The sequence below is a fragment of the Berghia stephanieae genome, chromosome 1 (genome assembly GCF_034508935.2).
Source record: "Berghia stephanieae isolate SIO BIC M18660-M18661 chromosome 1, UCSD_Bste_1.3, whole genome shotgun sequence".
Lineage (NCBI taxonomy): Eukaryota > Metazoa > Mollusca > Gastropoda > Nudibranchia > Aeolidiidae > Berghia > Berghia stephanieae.
In genome coordinates this window covers 106,458,072-106,476,283 of record NC_088360.1, presented here as the reverse complement: position 1 = coordinate 106,476,283, position 18,212 = coordinate 106,458,072, and the positions used below count along the sequence as shown (strand labels likewise).

At 38.1% G+C, this 18,212-nt stretch overlaps 1 protein-coding gene across 2 annotated transcripts in view; it reads right to left on the bottom strand.

Moving 5' to 3' along the window:
- Positions 1-669: 669 nt before the first annotated feature.
- LOC144962674 (uncharacterized) overlaps positions 670-18,212 on the bottom strand; it is an 82,884-nt gene continuing 65,341 nt past the window's right edge. For both annotated transcript variants that reach the window (XM_078895805.1, XM_078895806.1), the window contains 3 exons: positions 17,912-18,077; positions 8,947-9,151; positions 670-2,199 (listed from right to left, as the gene is read on the bottom strand). In XM_078895805.1, the coding sequence (XP_078751931.1) occupies positions 1,530-2,199; positions 8,947-9,151; positions 17,912-18,077 (1,041 nt within the window). In that variant the 3' untranslated portion in view covers positions 670-1,529. The remainder of the gene's footprint in view (positions 2,200-8,946; positions 9,152-17,911; positions 18,078-18,212) is intronic.

Genomic DNA, 18,212 nt, shown 5'->3' with positions numbered 1-18,212 from the left:
CATCAAAAGCTTTTATCTTCATGAAGTTTTAACATAAAATACTGACCTAATTTCTCGTAGATCTTAATCGTAAAATGATTATTTTTGGAGATCGCTATCTTCATGACAAGAAGTCAGGTTTTATCTTTATTTTCAGTTTTTATCTTTATTTTGACAAGGAGTCAGTTTTTATCTTTATTTTGGCAAGGAGTCAGTTTTTATATTTATTTTGTCAAGGAGTAAGTTGTTATCTTTCTTTTGATATTGACCGAGTTTTTATCCTTCTTTAGAAAGGGAGTACGTTTTTATCTTTCCTTTATCAAAGAGTCAGTTTTTATTCTTATTCAGAGAGGGAATAAGTTTTTATCTTTCTTTTATCAAAGAGTCAGTTTTTATCCCTCTTTAGACAGGGTGTAAGTTTTTATCTTTCTTTTATCAAAGAGTCAGTTTTTATCCTTATTCAGACAGGGAATAAGTTTTTATCTTTCTAGTATCAAAGAGTCAGTTTCTATCCATGTTAAGACACGGAGTAAGTTTTTATCTTTCCTTTATCAAAGAGTCAGTTTTTATCCTTTTTAGACAGGGAGTAAGTTTTTATCTTTCTTTTATCAAAGAGTCAGTTTTTATCCTTATTTAGACAGGGAGTAAGTTTTTATCTTTCCTTTATCAAAGAGTCAGTTTTTATCCTTATTTAGACAGGGAGTAAGTTTTTATCTTTCTTTTGATAAGAAGTAATTTTTCATCTTTCTTTTGACAAGGAGTAAGTTTTTATCTTTCTTTTGACATCGACAACGTATATATCCATCATTAAACAGGGACTAAGTTTTTATTATTCTTTTGACCTCGACAAAGTTTTTACCCGTCTTTTGACAAGGAGGAAATTTTTATCTTTTTCTTTTCTTTGACAAGGAGTAAGTTTCATCAACATCAAACGAGAGCGTTGTGACATTCGAGCAAAAACAATAACAATGTGACAAATTATCATGTTTCAGTTTTAGCCAAAGAAGAAAGAAAAGCAGGTGGAAATCTGACTTATTCTGAAAAAAAAAAAAACGTTTGAGATTTTGGCAAGAAAAATATATTGACCGATTAAAATAATTCTTATCTTGACAAAACCTTCAAACCTGGCACTTCGCGAAGTCTCAGGTTAAATAGATTTTATTTTCCTAGATGAGAGTTATTTTAATCGATCGATATTGGAAGGGTGAGTTTTCTGGTCAAAATTTTAAATACGTGTATTTTCAGAATACGTGCAGAGATGGCCGGTCGAACATAAGGTTTCATTGATTTTTGAATCGAGCGATAGACCTCCTTATAACCGTAGGATGGGGTCTCCAGTCCGGGAATGGTGATTCTTTTTATTGTTTTGGTGTGCTTTTCTTTGTATTGCGATAGACTAGTGTCCTATCTAAAGGGTAGCAAGCAATTGGTATTGTCCGTTTCATGCTATAGAAACTGGGATAAACTCCGGCTCCATGGGTCGAATGGCTCTGAAGGACTACTTTTAAAGGACGACTGGCTATTTCTTTTTGTTAGCTGTCTAATGTTATTCATGTATCGATACCAGATTCGTAATCGTATTCGGATACATTGTCGTCGTAATCATCCTCGTCATCGTCAATATCCTCATCATCTGCATACGGGTTTTGAACCCAGAGTCTACTAGTATCCGGCTTAGACGGCACGTCGAGACTATTTTTCCTGTCCTCTACTAGACATTCTTTCACCCTTGGAACCGCCATCTTTTTGAAAACACTTCCGCTATTTTCCTTTTCATCCGAATTAACACGACCGATGCCACATGATTGCCGTGCGGCGGGTTGCCCTCCGGTGGTATTATGGCTGTTTTCATTGATTTTAACATTAGGGTCATCATCTTTACGGCCCAGTGACTGCAGGGATATTGTGATTAAGGAGGCCTTCCGACCCCGTGATTTAGCCACTTCCTGTTGTCTTGTAGAACTACCGCCTTGCGCATGCGTTACAGACGTAGTAGTAGTAGTAGTAACAGCCTGAGCAATTCTTTTGATATTGTCTGAACTTGCCTGTTGTGATAAAGATTGCTGTTTTGATGATGAAAAATTATTGCTGTTGTTTTTGTTGTTGTTGTTGTTGTTTCTGGTGATATCTGGAACTAGAAAAGTAGGACTTGGGGATGAGGAGATGCGAGAGTCAGTGGAGGTCCGCCTTAGTCCCGGTCTGCTCGAGCTGTTCTCTGACCTACAATAGGATTGCAAAAAACAGAAACGGTTTTACAATTTTGAATGAAAAAAATATGTCCTCAAAAATTTATCAAGTGATCGATATAACATTATAAAAATCAAGTTGTGATCATTTGATTTTAATATGTAAATGAATCCATTATTTCAGACAAGTAAGATCACACAGTAATTATTTAATTTGAATATTATTCAGATAAGGTCAGATAGTGATGAATTGATTTGAATACATGAATACATTATTTCAGATATGATTGAGGTACTATGATGCACCTTTTACGAGTGCTTACGTCATTGAATAAACAAAGATTTTATCTATCTCTTGTTAATAAATTAAGTAATAAAAATAACTATCCTAAAATATTTAAAACAAATCATAAGTTTATTAAGATAAGATCTATAGTGTATCTATCAAAAGTCCCTTTGGAATAATCTATTCACTAAACAATTATGACTTGAAGAAAAAATATAATATAATGTACTTATCAAAGCTTAGATAAAGTTATGCAACTGATCCTAGCATAAGGTGAAAATTATTAAAACATGTGAATTTCATTCTGCATCTGCTAACGTCGGCTGTACATAGATGCTATTCTAATCTGATTCAGCGACATATTTTAAGAAAATGAATGGTAAAAAAGAAATTACAGGCAAATATAAAGTAGAAAAGTATTTTCAGGCATGCAATACGTGGCTCACATAATTCCAATTCGCACGCTAAATATCAAGGTTAAAACAAAAGACCCGATACAAATTGGAGCTGGGACGTATCCCGATTTGTGTAGCGTTTGACAGACAGGAATAGTAACAGTTCCCTGCCATCTTTTGATAAAAATAAAGACGTAGATAGTCTATCAAAACGTACTTTCCGGCAGATTTAACATGCCAAGCAACCCAGTCACTTGTAGGTAGGTAGGTAGTTGAGAGGTTAAAAAAATAATTTGACTGATCACTGACATTGTCTAACATCGCTTTGTCAGAAGACACGATACAAGAACCGATGAATAGCAACGCCCATTTTCCATGGCATTTGAAATAATATATCGATATTATTTCATCGGATTCGATACGGAAATGACCTTTAGTCATAACCTTTTACTATTTAATTTAATTAAAAAGTTTAATTGTTTGACTGAAGTGTGTGAATTTTTCTTAATTTCATTTTATTGTACATTAAAAAAATAACTATATAAAGTCAATTACATGTCACGATCCTTATCATAAATATATTTTTTTTAAAATATTACCTTGTTGGCAACAGTTGATAATCTATAAAATAATTTTATATCACACACACACACACACACACACACACACACACACACATATATATATGTATATATTTATATATATATATATATTATATATATATATATATATATATATATATATATATATATATGTATATATATTGCAACTTTCTAATTTAAAGACAGCTAAATCTAATAAGAATGATAAAATGAATAATTCTACTTTCAGGGAAAAGGAAAGGAAAGAGTGTCTTGATACACTGGAAAGGCAGCAACTATTGGTAATGTCACGGACAACAGAAACACAATACTTAGGTTAATAGGGGTGCGTCAAATAAGTAGGCCAACCTATGGGTGTATCAATAGTTATAGGCCACACGCCATATGGCGTGTATCAATAGTTTGTAAGACATGTAACATATTATCATAAGTTCGTTGATTACGTTTTAATTTAAGAGTCATCTATGAGAAAATTATCTCTTAAATTGTATGCTTAATAGTGCGTCTATTTAAAGCTAAAACTTTGATTAAAAAACAAAAAGACGGAAAATACTCGGAAAGGGTAAGCATATAAAAAGAGAATAACCTAATATAGCAACGGCTTAAAAAAAAAAAAACAAGACAGAAAATATGCGAAACTGATTTGAGAGTAAGGCATTGGTTTTAAAGTGAATTATTTTAACACTATGAAAGTAAAAGCAAAACATGATTAAAGAGAACTAGAATGTTTGCATAACGTGCGAAAGGTTAGGATTGGACCCTTTCAGAGCCATTTGGCCCGTGGAGCCGGATTTTAACCCAGTTTCTATAGCGTGAAACGGACGATAAAAATTGCTTGCTATACTTTGGATAGGACGCTAGTCTATCGCAATGTACTTTACGCCAGATCTAACAGATCCAGCTACCCAATCACTACTGGTTGGAGAGAGGGGTAAAAAAGAATCTGGACTGCACCCGAGATCGATCTTGGTCCCTTTGCGTTTGAAGCGAGTGCTCTATCATCTGAGCTACCGTGACCCCCCCCCCCACCCTCTCCACAATTATTCCCTAAAATGAATGTGGAATAATTGACAGGTATATTGCGTCTTTCGCCGTAAATATCAACCAAAACAAGAACAAATAAAAAAACAAAAAACATGTTTAAAAAATACAAAACTAACAAACACAAATCGGAAATTAAATAAACAAACAAACAAACAAACAAACAAAAAATACCAATGGAACGGAAACAAATACTGATTAGGAGGGTAATTAAAGAAACAATAACAAACAATAAATATAAGTGTGTAACCAAATTCTGCTAAAGGAAGATAAAACCAACAACACCAACACAACGCCGTAAACGCCTTTTATGTGTAAACGTCATCAAACATTGTGTAAACGTCTGATCTATCATCTATCTATCTGTAACACATAATATTCTGCTAAAGGGAGATAAATCCAAACAACACCAACACAACGACGTAAACGCCTTTTATGTGTAAACGTCATCAAACATTGTGTAAACGTCCGATCTATCATCTATCTATCACGGCCACTCGGCTAACCAAATCTCTATTTGCATGATTGGATTCAGGCTCGGGAAGAACAACGCAGTTCCCCCATGTTGGCTTAAAAATGTTTGAACAGTAAATCCCTGGCACTCAGTCGGCGAGCAGATCAAACATTCGTCCCCACAACCCCAGATCATGGCCAGAACAACTTTGGCATACTCTAGAAAAATAACAAAACAAACAACACTTTAAAAAAATTTGGCCAGAAAACTCGTCCTTCGACTATCGATCGATTAAAATGACCCTCATCTTGGCAAAAAAAATCTCAAACCTGGGGCTTCCTTATGATTCTTGGCAAAAAAAATAAATCTCAAGAAACATCTAGTCCTTGGAAGCCCCAGGTTTGAGCTTTTTTTTGCCAAGATGAGAGTCATTTTAATCGATCGATAGTCGAAGGACGAGTTTTCTGGCCAAAATTTTAAAATCGTGTTTTTTTCGATATGCCAAATCTCTGGAACTGTTGAGTGTAGCCAGTGGACGCGGACCTTAATAATTAGATGTGACGACCCATTGTTAGTACGTGGATTAAGTGTTCTTCGACTGTTTTCGTGTAAACAACGAGTAACCAAAACACACTATCCCTTCCCTTCCCTGTCTTACTTATCTCCATAAATAAAAGGAACGAAATTGACGTTACTAAGCCCTTTGTTTTTGTATTTTTTTTTAGCCAGTTGTTTTTATGAGTATTTTTCACAATGTAAATTCGATCAGTCAGACTATAGATAGAATGAAGTTGACGTCACTCGGGTATTTGTTATTGTTTGTTTTGCCATCCACATAATTTATGAGTAATTCTCACTTAACTGTAGTACTCAGACTATAAAAGTTATGAGTATTTTTGTTGTTGAATATATGTATAGCATTATTATTTTAAGAGCTATGACGAACTCTCATATCTAAAAATAACAGTGATACTCAGTACAATGGGAACGATCTATATTCATGTTTTCGTCCAATCTAGTCATCGATCACATGATCTGATGCTGTCCAACGATTGGGCATTTCTGAACAAATGTAAACAGGCTGTTTTGTTTATGAAAGTTGTAAACATACCCATGTGTCCAGCTAAAGAAATAAATGACCAATCGTGATGTTAGATATTTCAAAAGCCGGGTACATTGAAAGGTAATATATAGGGAATGAGATTAGCGGAAGAGTAGCGTCCCTTGATTGGACGTCACCCATAGAGTGTGACGTCACCGGCGGAAAAGTTATTAGAGAGAGAACGTCATGCGCACAACCAACATGACGTTCTCTCTAATAACTTTTCCGCCGGTGACGTCACAGACTATGGGTGACGTCCAATCAAGGGACGCTACTCTTCCGCTAATCTCATTCCCTATAGATCATCCCCATAACTGTGTTGTCGTTTTGTCTTGTCATTAAGTCGCAACTTCTTGCATTAAAGAAAATATTGCACGAACAAACCCTTTTAATTAAAAATATTGTTATTTATTTACTATAAGACGGTAAACCCTACGTTTTTGTAGTTAAAAATGTGAATTTAAATTAAATGACCGCTTGAAGATAAACTATCTGATGAATTTTAGCCTATCACCAGACAGTTATAGATAATGGGCGCTTGGCTATGAAGCTCACATTGCCATCCGGAAATAAAACGGACCAACACATAAAGCTATGTGTAACCTTGAACGTTTGTATTCTGGTTAATACAGTTTGGTGAGAATTACTCATAAATGCAGATGGCAAAAAAAAAAAAAAGGAAAGAAAACACACTCACAAAAAAACAAAAAAACAAAACAAAAAAAAAACCCAGCAAAAACCAGTAACAAAGACCTGAGTGACGTCATGTGTGACCTTGAACTTTTGTAGTCTGGATAATACAGTTTCGTGAGAATTACCCATAAACATGGATGGCAAAAAACAATAAGAAATACACGAGTGACGTTAACTTCGTTCTGTTTATTCAGTGCCGCGTCGGGCTTTGCCCACATGTCAATGAAATCCAATTATGCAAGTAAACGGTTTGTAAAAAGAATAAATTCCCAGAAAACGTTTCTCTAATAAACTATTTAACAAGGGTGCAAACGTTTTCCTTAAAGTCAATGTAGATAAACATTCACGTTCCATTCAAAGTTGACGATTTAACAACATTCTACATAAAATTTTACGCTGTCAATGTTCACGTATAAAGTGCATAAAGAGACCCCCCCCCCCCCACCCCCGCACCCAATCCAGAATCATGGCTTCAAAATCCACTCCCCCCCACCTTCCACCTTCTAAAAGTACTCAGAAATTAATTTTAAAAAAGAACGAATCCTGAAACTTAAAAAAAACACCTTTTTATACAAAATTCACAATGCCTGATGTTTAAATAATGTTTGAGCTTACCATTACGACTGCTTAATGACAGAAAAAGGAAAAAATAATATCCGAAGGCAAATAGAATTTTTTAAAAAATGAAGAGAGACTGCATTTAGCTAAGAGTGCAACAAAATAAAAATGCAAGCATGTGGATGATCGAAAGATGAAAACACAGGAAGGTAAAAAACAAAAAACAAAACAAAAATCACCTGGCTAAACTAACAAGGAAGATATATCTAAGGGCAGGATTTGTTTGTGCTCGTGAGTTAAACCACGTGAAGAACATACCTTCAGCAAGACGATCAGGTAAAGCAAACACATACATGCAGAATGCGGAAATAATAAACGAAAAAAAAAAAAAAGCCACTGTTTTCTGATGATGGCAAAGTGCAAGTGCGAGTGCTAGAGATCGAATGAATCTGAATAACTTAATGGTTGGCTCATTATAATTTAACTAACAGCATACCGCCTTAGAGTATTATTGTATGATCTCTTACGATTATTCTCCGTATAATTGTATGATTCCTTAAGATTATTCTCCGTATAATTGTATGATTCCTTAAGATTATTCTCCGTATAATTGTATGATTCCTTAAGATTATTCTCCGTATAATTGTATGATTCCTTAAGATTATTCTCCGATTTTTTGTTGTTTTGGTGTTTTTCGGTTTTTGCATTTTAAAATTTCTTAATCTTTTTGATGTGTCAAATTAATCTTGGAAATGTTCAAAAAATCGAGTGAGAAAATCAAACGTCCAAACACGACAAAATACATTTCTTATTTGCTTTAGACCAAAGGACTTTACTTCATAGATTAATATATTACTATTTTTTTCTTAAGAATGAACACGAATCTTCGTGGTCCTGTGGTATGAGACTCGGCTTCTGATCTCTACGTGCCTTGTTCGAATCTCACTCTAGGAGGCTACAATTTGAGTGGTTGGAAGAGTTTTGTTAATTTACATTCTCTGACGGCTCTAAGGCGTAAATTAATGAGCTCCTGCTCTATGTGTTAAATGTTACTATAGACTTGGCAATCCTTGTAAACCCCTTTGATGACGATCGTATTATCTTAATGAGGTATAATTTGATTACACGACAACTTCTATGTTTTGATAAATTGTCTAACCTCTATTTCTTTTAAGAGGCCGTATTAACAAGATATGACTGTAATTTCAAATTAGATTAGAAAAAAAAAAGCAGACAACATTTAAATAATATGTGACCTATCGGGATCACTTAGATACTGAAAATTGAATTTATATCTAAAAATTACAGTCTTAGGTTGAGTTTATATGCTTCATTAAAGAGAATGATTACAGTATCTTAGAGTAACAAAAACCAACATTTAATTTTTTTTATCAGTTTGTCATAAATGTGAAATTTTAGCAACTGGATCATTCCAACATAATACCATTTTGAGACGAGGACATATAAGAATAAATTCAGATTCAACCGATCGATATATTATTGGTGGACAGAATAGATTGACAACACAGTGCAGAAAGACGAAAGAAGTCACCCCTCAACCGTGTATTGGACTCGTAGCAGTGTGTGCTCTGGTGTGTTCAACATGTCTACTTCCTACTTCCTGCTGTCTCGCAGCAGATGGTGCCAGACCTTGAAGGAAGGATCGGGTTCAGTTCCCTGTCGGAGCCGCGCCGTTTGACGGAAGCCGCCTGGCTGTTGATGGATTCGTTACTGGTGTTCAGACTCCCGTCCATGGAGGAGGAGGCAGCAGCTCCGGCGATCATTTTGGAGATGAGACCAACTGAAGAGCGACGCCTCATTCTTGTAGTGGACAGTCTCCTTCGGAGGTCCGGCACTGGATTGGTGGACATAAGACCTTAACCAGTTAACTTACGTACTCTGGAAAGACGCGGATTTAAATTTTAAAATTTGGCCAGAAAACTCGTCCTTTAAATATTGATCGATTTATATGACCCTCATCTTGGGAAAAACTCTCAAAAGAGAAATGTTGTCACATTAAACAGTTATATTTTAGGATTGGACATTCGATGGTCAATCTAATCTAGGACCATTTCCCAATTTTTACCTTTGGTCTTATCAACATTCAGAAGAACGTAAAATTGTACTAACAGTACTGGAGCTTGCATGCATTCCTCGTGAGGTTCAAAGTTTGAGAGTTTTGTTTTTAAAAAAAAACAAACCAAGATGAAGGTTATTTAATTTGATCGATATTTGAAGGACGAGATTTCTGGCCAAAATCTTGAATAGGTGTCTTTCCGGATTACGACGGTTAACTGGTTCAAGGCTAAAGGTTTGGGGAAATAGATCAAGAATACTCCTACTTACCAATGAAAGAATTCACTCACTCACTCAATAACTTACTCACTCCTGCTGATGATTACATTCTTAGGGTAAGGAAAGGATGAAGTCAACGACTTGCTTTATAACAAACATACATAGGGAGCAGCGTGGCTCAGCGGTAAATCTTTGCTTCGTACTCAAAAGGTACCGAGTTCGATTACCCGCCTCGTTGTGTGGCTTGAGCAAGTCACCTCGCCCTAGTTTACTTTGCGGCGCTGCATTGCGGCTGATGCCTGGGTTATTTCAGTCTTCCCTTGGAATAGACCATAGAGACAAATTTCCCCTTGGGGATGAATAAAGGGAATTTTATTTATTTATTCATTTTATTATGCTGAAAAAAAAATATTTCATTCAAAGATATGAATCATATCTTCTACGTTCTTTTTTATATTTTAATCTCTCTATCTAGTTTCCAAATTTGATTTTTTAAAAAACCATCACCAAGTTGTGATTTTCATTCACAAAGTTTAGCAAATTTTTTGATAGGTTTTTACACCTAGGATCAGCTTTGCAGACTATCTTTAAATTCGGTATTAATTTCACATATAATAACGGCTTACACTAAGATAGCTTTCTACCTCTTTATTGTTTTTCTCTCAACTGGTATTCAGTGTAACTTTTGTTACAGCTCATATTATAATTTCTATGTCCCCCCCCCCAATTGAATCTTGGGATAATAATGTTCTCAATAATTATTATTCTATAACAATTTGGGTTATCAGACCTGCAAATAAGCATACTTCAGGCTAACCCCTTCCATTTTAGTGTGAGAGAGTGACGACTTTTTTGGTTTTCTTTGGTGCAAAGACTAATAATATTTTAAGACATTTTGAAATAGAGGAGAAGAAAGTATATTATATTATACATAATGGCGAAATGAGGAAATTTGAGAAACATAGATATAATAATGATATAGAATAATCAAAGGCAGGTAGCTTTTGCAGCAAGATGATATTGTCCAGGTACCTCTTGAAGAATGACGCGCTAAAGTAGGAAAAATTTCATTCTTGTTAATACAAAAATAGTTAGAAAAGGCCCACTTCTTATTTATTAGTTAACAATAGTATCAATGAGATTGGAGAATGATGAAAATACATCTGTAATACAGTTTGCAAGCAAATACCATTTAAGACATCATCATCATCATCATCATCATCATCATCATCATCATCATCTTCATCATCATCATCATCATCATCATCATCATCATCATCATCATAATCATCATCATCATCATCATCATCATCACCATCATCATCATCATCATTATCACCTTTTTCTTCTTCTTCATCGTCGCCTTTTTCTTCTTCTTCTTCTTCTTCTTCTTCTTCTTCTTCTTCTTCTTCTTCTTCCTAAAATCTCCTTTTACCTTTTCTTCTTTTTTATTTCTTTTCCCTTTTCAAAATAAAACGTACATCAAAAAAAAAAGCAGCACACGGACTACATTACACACACTTAAACATGTGTTTATTATGTGTTCTTTTCTAAATCTTAAAAAAAAAAACACCCTAACTTTCTGGTTAGCACGTTGGCACCGTCTGATCTCATTAGATCACTTTGTGTTAAAATCAAAATGTCACTTATAAAGACACATCCACCGAAAGAACATTAAGATTTTCTTACATACCCAGCTCATAATGTGTATTATCTATGTATGTTAGTCTCTATGTTAATTAGGGTATACAATCTTGTTAATCGTGTTATGTTGTAAAATTAATGCTGTGCCAATAGTCGATTTCGTAAAATTCGCCAAAAAATACTCGAATACTGCATTATTTGACCCAAAACTGGTGTGTCTTTTTTACGAAACCCGCCGAAACCCGCCGAAACCCGCCGAAACCCGCCGAAACCCGCCGAAACCCGCCGAAACCCGATGAAACCCGACGAATCCCGACAAAGTTATGGGAAGTAGGTGGCTGTGGGGAGTGAACCTAGAACTCAGGGAAGTGTACACCATTGGGGAGTGAACCTGGGACTGGGTTTCGGCGGGTTTCGTAAAAAAGAACCAGTGCTTTTTTACGAAACCCGCCGAAACCCGCCGAAACCCGGCGAAACCCGACAATATACAGCAAAGTTATGGGAAGTAGACAACTGTGGGGAGTGAACCCGAGACTCAGGGAAGTGTACACCAGTCGGGAGTGAACCTGAGACTAAGTTTATAGGCCGGTTTCGGCGGGTTTCGTAAAAAAGAATTAGTGCTTTATTACGAAACCCGCCGAAACCCGCCGAAACCCGACAATATCCGGCAAAGTTATGGGAGTTTGGCAACAGTGGGGGGTGATCCTGGGAGTCAGGGAAGTGCACACCAGTGGGGGTTAACCTGGGACTGTGTAAAAAGGATATCAGTGGGAAATAAACCTGGGACTAAAGGGACATGGATACCATTGAAAGTTGAAGCCGGATATGGGAATTGAGTACCAGAGGAGAATGAACCTGACACTATAGAAGGTGGGCGCCAGTGGGGAGTGAACCTGGGATTCAGGGAATTGCACACCAGTGGGGACTTAACCTGGGACTCTGTAAAAAGGATATCAGTGGGAAATAAACCTGGGACTAAAGGGAGATGGATACCATTGAAAGTTGAAGCCGGATATGGGAGTTGAGTACCAGAGGAGAATGATCCCGACACTATAGGAGATGGGCGCCAGTGTGGAGTGAACCTGGGACTCAGGGAAGTGCACACCAATTGGGAGTTAACCTTGGACTGTGGGAGATGGATAACTGTGGGTATCCGAGCCGAACTATAGGAGTTGAGTGCCAGAGGAGAATGAACCTGACACTATAGAAGGTGGGCGCCAGTGGGGAGTGAACCTGGGATTCAGGGAATTGCACACCAGTGGGGATTTAACCTGGGAATATGTAAAAAGGATATCAGTGGAAAATAAACCTGGTACTAAAGGGAGATGGATACCATTAAAATTTGAAGCTTGGTATGAGAGTTTGGTACCAGAGGAGAATGAACCTGACACTAAAGGAGGTGGGCGCCAGTGGGGAGTGAACCTGGGACTATGTAAAAAGGATATGAGTGGGAAATAAACCTGGGACTAAAGGGAGATGAATACCATTGAAAGTTGAAGCCGGATATGAGAGTTTGGTACCAGAGGAGAATGAACCTGACACTATAGGAGGTGGGCGCCAGTGGGGAGTGAACCTGGGACTATGTAAAAAGGATATCAGTAGGAAATAAATCTGGGACTAAAGGGAGGTGGATACCATTGGGAGTTAAAGCCGGATTTGGTAGTTGGGTACCAGAGGAGAGAGAAACCTGACACTATAGGAGGTGGGCGCCAGTGGGGAGTGAACCTGGGACTATGTAAAAAGGATATGAGTGGGAAATAAACCTGGGACTAAAGGGAGATGAATACCATTGAAAGTTGAAGCCGGATATGAGAGTTTGGTACCAGAGGAGAATGAACCTGACACTATAGGAGGTGGGCGCCAGTGGGGAGTGAACCTGGGACTATGTAAAAAGGATATCAGTGGGAAATAAACCTGGGACTAAAGGGAGATGAATACCATTGAAAGTTGAAGCCGGATATGAGAGTTTGGTACCAGAGGAGAATGAACCTGACACTATAGGAGGTGGGCGCCAGTGGGGAGTGAACCTGGGACTATGTAAACAGGATATCAGTGGGAAATAAACCTCGGACTAAAGGGAGATGGATACCATTGAAAGTTGAAGCCGGATATGAAAGCTTGGTACCAGAGGAGAATGAACCTGACACAAAAGGGGTGGGCGCCAGTGGGGAGTGAACCTGGGACTCAGGGAATTGCACATCAGTGGGGAGTTAACCTGGGAATATGTATAAAGGATATCAGTAGGAAATAAATCTGGGACTAAAGGGAGATGGATACCATTGGGAGTTGAAGCCGGATTTATTTCCCACGGATATTCTTTTTTAGATATTCACAGGTTAACTCCCCACTGGTGTGCAATTCCCTGACTCCCAGGTTCACTCCCCACTGGCGCCCACCTTTTATAGTGTCAGGTTTATTCTCCTCTGGTAGCCAACTCCTATAGTTCGGCTCGGATACCCACAGTTATCCATCTCCCACAGTCCCAGGTTAACTCCAAATTGGTGTGCACTTCCCTGAGTCCCAGGTTCACTCCCCACTGGCGCCCACCTCCTATAGTGTCAGGTTCATTCTCCTCTGGTACCAAACTCTCATATCCGGCTTCAACTTTCAATGGTATTCATCTCCCTTTAGTCCCAGGTTTATTTCCCACTGATATCCTTTTTACACAGTCCCAGGTTAAGTCCCCACTGGTGTGCAATTCCCTGAATCCCAGGTTCACTCCCCACTGGCGCCCACCTTCTATAGTGTCAGGTTCATTCTCCTCTGGTACTCAATTCCCATATCCGGCTTCAACTTTCAATGGTATCCATGTCCCTTTAGTCCCAGGTTTATTTCCCACTGATATCCTTTTTACACAGTCCCAGGTTAACTCCCCACTGGTGTGCAATTCCCTGACTCCAGGATCACCCCCCACTGTTGCCAAACTCCCATAACTTTGCCGGATATTGTCGGGTTTCGGCGGGTTTCGGCGGGTTTCGTAATAAAGCACTAATTCTTTTTTACGAAACCCGCCGAAACCGGCCGATAAACTTAGTCTCAGGTTCACTCCCGACTGGTGTACACTTCCCTGAGTCTCGGGTTCACTCCCCACAGTTGTCTACTTCCCATAACTTTGCTGTATATTGTCGGGTTTCGCCGGGTTTCGGCGGGTTTCGGCGGGTTTCGTAAAAAAGCACTGGTTCTTTTTTACGAAACCCGCCGAAACCCAGTCCCAGGTTCACTCCCCAATGGTGTACACTTCCCTGAGTTCTAGGTTCACTCCCCACAGCCACCTACTTCCCATAACGTTGTCGGGATTCGTCGGGTTTCATCGGGTTTCGGCGGGTTTCGGCGGGTTTCGGCGGGTTTCGGCGGGTTTCGTAAAAAAGACACACCGGACCCAAAACTAAAGATAATTTTAAATCAACAATCAGCTGTCTTTTACACCTAATTTCACACCAATAAAATGTGCTAAAATATCCTGCAGTTGTTTAATACATTTTTTTCAACGCGTTCAAAGCATTATTCAACTAGATAATACGTATTTACTAAGAAATGATAGGGTTTTCCAATGAGAGGGAGTGGAATAATTTACAATAAACCAAAAACTGACAATCTGGCATACAAAATCGAAGCAGTTGTAGCTTTTAACCAATTTACTGCTGTGCTCTGGAATACCATGTAATTAAAAAATTAAGCCAGAGAACTCGTCCTTCAAAAAATGGATCGTTTTAAATGTCCTTCAACTTGGCCAAAACTTTCAAACCTGAGATTTCTTGAAGATTTCTTGAAGCCGCGAAGACCCACGTTTAAGAATTTTTGCCAAGGTGAAGGTCATTTAAATCAATCCATATTTGAAGGACGAGTTTTTTGGCCAAATTTTAAGCGACACGGTTTTCCATAGCACGCTAGTTAACTGGTTGAAGTGGTGAAAAAGTATGGCCAAAGTGGTGAAAAAGTATGGCAGTTGATCTTACGAAAACGACATTTTGACACAGGCTCAATTATGTTATAACAAAATGAAGAAAACCGCACGTGAAAACTTTTGGTAGGATCGAATGGGTAACACACATGTCGCCATATCTAGCTTGACAATGAGAAAATTCGAATATTATACAGTGAGATGACGAAAATAAGGTATCGTGTACAAGTAAGATCTTCAAATATTCTGTGTAGGTAGTCGTCCTATTATGTACAGTTGTACAAAGTTGAGTCCTTGGAAAAGGCTTTTTGCTCACATTCTCCCACCGTACTCAGGTGTAAAATGAGTACCCTGCCGTTAACAGCGTTGTTTATGTCAGAAAAAAAATTAAATTGTGACATCAGATGATACAGTCTTGTGGTATGACACTCCCCTTCGGACCGGATGGGTCCAGGGTTCGAGTCCGACTCCGAGCAGGGCATTGTTGAATCCTTGGAAAAGACTCTTTATTCACATTCTTCCACTGGACTCAGCTGTGACGTGAGAGGGATTGTGTCTCATCCTATGTGTGTTACGTGTTGCTGTTGACGAGGGACTCCCTGTCAAGCTCTCCGGGCACTGGTGTTTAGAAGATTTTGCGCTGTATAAATGCTTCATTTTCATCTTGTTTATTCCCACATTAAAAATAATGGTGAGCTTTTATCTAGTGCAATAGGCAATGAGATTAGCGGAAGAATAGCGTCCCTTGATTGGACGTCACCCATAGAGTGTGACGTCACCGGCGGAAAAGTTATTAGAGAGAGAACGTCATGTTGGTTGTGCGCATGCGTCTCTCGTCCTCGATCACGAGGACGAGAGACCATGCGCACAACCAACATGGCGTTCTCTCCCTAAGAACTTTCCGCCGGTGACGTCACAGACTATGGGTGACGTCAAATCAAGGGACGCTACTCTTCCGCTAATCTCATTGCCTATTTCCACTAAACGTGCTCAAAATGCTTTCCATAACACCAGATTCACGCGGTAGATCACATTGGACACTAAAATTATAATTGTAATTTTTAAAGAATAAGCTTTCTATATAGTGCATTATCGACTAAACGTGCTCAAAGCGCTTTATAAGACCTCTCTAGCCAACAGCAGCATTTAACATGTAGGACGTGACATGACGCCTGTTAGGCGATAATACAATGTTTTTTTCGGACAGAGATAACGCTGTTAACGGCTGGGTACTCATTTTACACCTCAGCACGGTGAGAGAATGATGTGAGTAAAGAGCCTTATCCAAGGACTCAACTATGCGCTCAGCGAGGCGGGCTCGAACCCAGGACCTTCCGATTCGGAAAGCGAGTGTCATACCACTAGACCACATAGCCGCACATGAAAACTATCCACTTCCTCATTTCCATCATAAAATCACATGTCGGCCTGACCCTCCACCCCCTCCCCTCCCCTCCCCTTACGCCAAGCTCTTACTTAATCACACAAAATAGCCGCAACTGTTTGCTAGCATAATATTAACTCTCTCTTACCGGCCATTTTCAGGATTTTCCCCAAAACTTCACACCCAACTAACACAAAATTATATTTTTTATCACTCAAACACAATAGCAGTAAAATTATTGCGATACATAATCTCTTAAGCAAAAACATGCTCTATAACACACTGTGTTCATTTTCTTTAAACTTTATGATGTACAAAAGAAATTTGAATTAGAAAAATGTTCGTTTATCGTAAAGAATGTGACGATTTTCCTATAGTTGGTAAGGAGAGGGTTAAATCTCTATGATTTCTAGTCTCTTCTATGTTCACAAAGCAGCTGTCAAATTCCTATTGGAATGAATTCAACTGTCGGAATTGAGAATAAAAAAAAAGCATGCACATCTTTTAAATAGCAAACGATTCATTTGAATCTCGAATCGAAATTAATGGAATGTAATTTTGTCAACTATAGTTTTATCATTCCGGAAAGCTGGGAAGATATATTTTATTCATTTTGGCTTTGTGGTATGACACTCGCTTTCGAATCGTAAGGTCCTGGGTTCGAGCCTAACTCGGCGCATATATTTCAGTCCTTGGAAACGGTTCTTTACTCACATTCTCTCACCGTACTCAGGTGTAAAAGTACCGTGAGTGCCGGGCCTTTAACAGTGTTGTCTCTCTCAGAAAAAAAAAATTGTTACATCGCATAACAGGCGTCATGTCTCGTTCAACTTGTTACGTGTGGCTGTTGATCAAGGAGCATTTGTAAAGCGCTTTGAGCACATTTAGTGGATATTGCGCAATATAAAAGCTCAAGTTTAAGTTTATTCATGATTAGTTGATGTTTTGGAAAATTACTTCTAATAAGTAACACTGCAAACAAAAAACGTTAGATGTGACCAACCCCCATCAAAACGGTATTATGTCGATTTGAACCTGGAACTAATAAACAAGAAAACCCACAAAATAAAAAAAAAAAACAAAATAAAAAAAAACAAAAACAAACAAACCCAAAAGAGATATAAACAAAAAATAAAAGAAACCTCCATATTTTCAAGTTATGAGGGTTGTAACTTTAAACTCAATCAGTTCCCTGAAATAATCCAATCCGACATTATACCGTTTCGACGCGACGGGTCACAAATTATCTCAAAAACACGCAGAAATTGTTACAAATCATTTACAGATAATCGTGATTATTAAATCTGATCATGTAGTAGAAAATAATAAATATTTAGAAAGAGAAATAAAAAACAAACCAAAACAAAACAAAACAACAACACCTCCTTTACCTGGTTCCTTATTCCCGCCGGCTTTGTTGTTGCTGTACCGTCTGTGCTTCTTGTTCTTATCGTCCTCCTCAGCCATTTCTGCTGCAAGTCGTTCCTGCTCTTCCTGAGACAAGGACTTGGCTCGCTGGGCAGCCCTCCAGGAGGCGGAACACTGGCTCTCGTAGACCTGAGGAAAGAGATTTGAATGAGTCAAACCCTACGTGATTTTACCGTCAATTGGGGTAACATTGCCCAAAGGGGAAACTTTGCCTCTCGAATTTTGGACGGATAAGAGAATATTTTGTTGTGTGGCAATTATTTC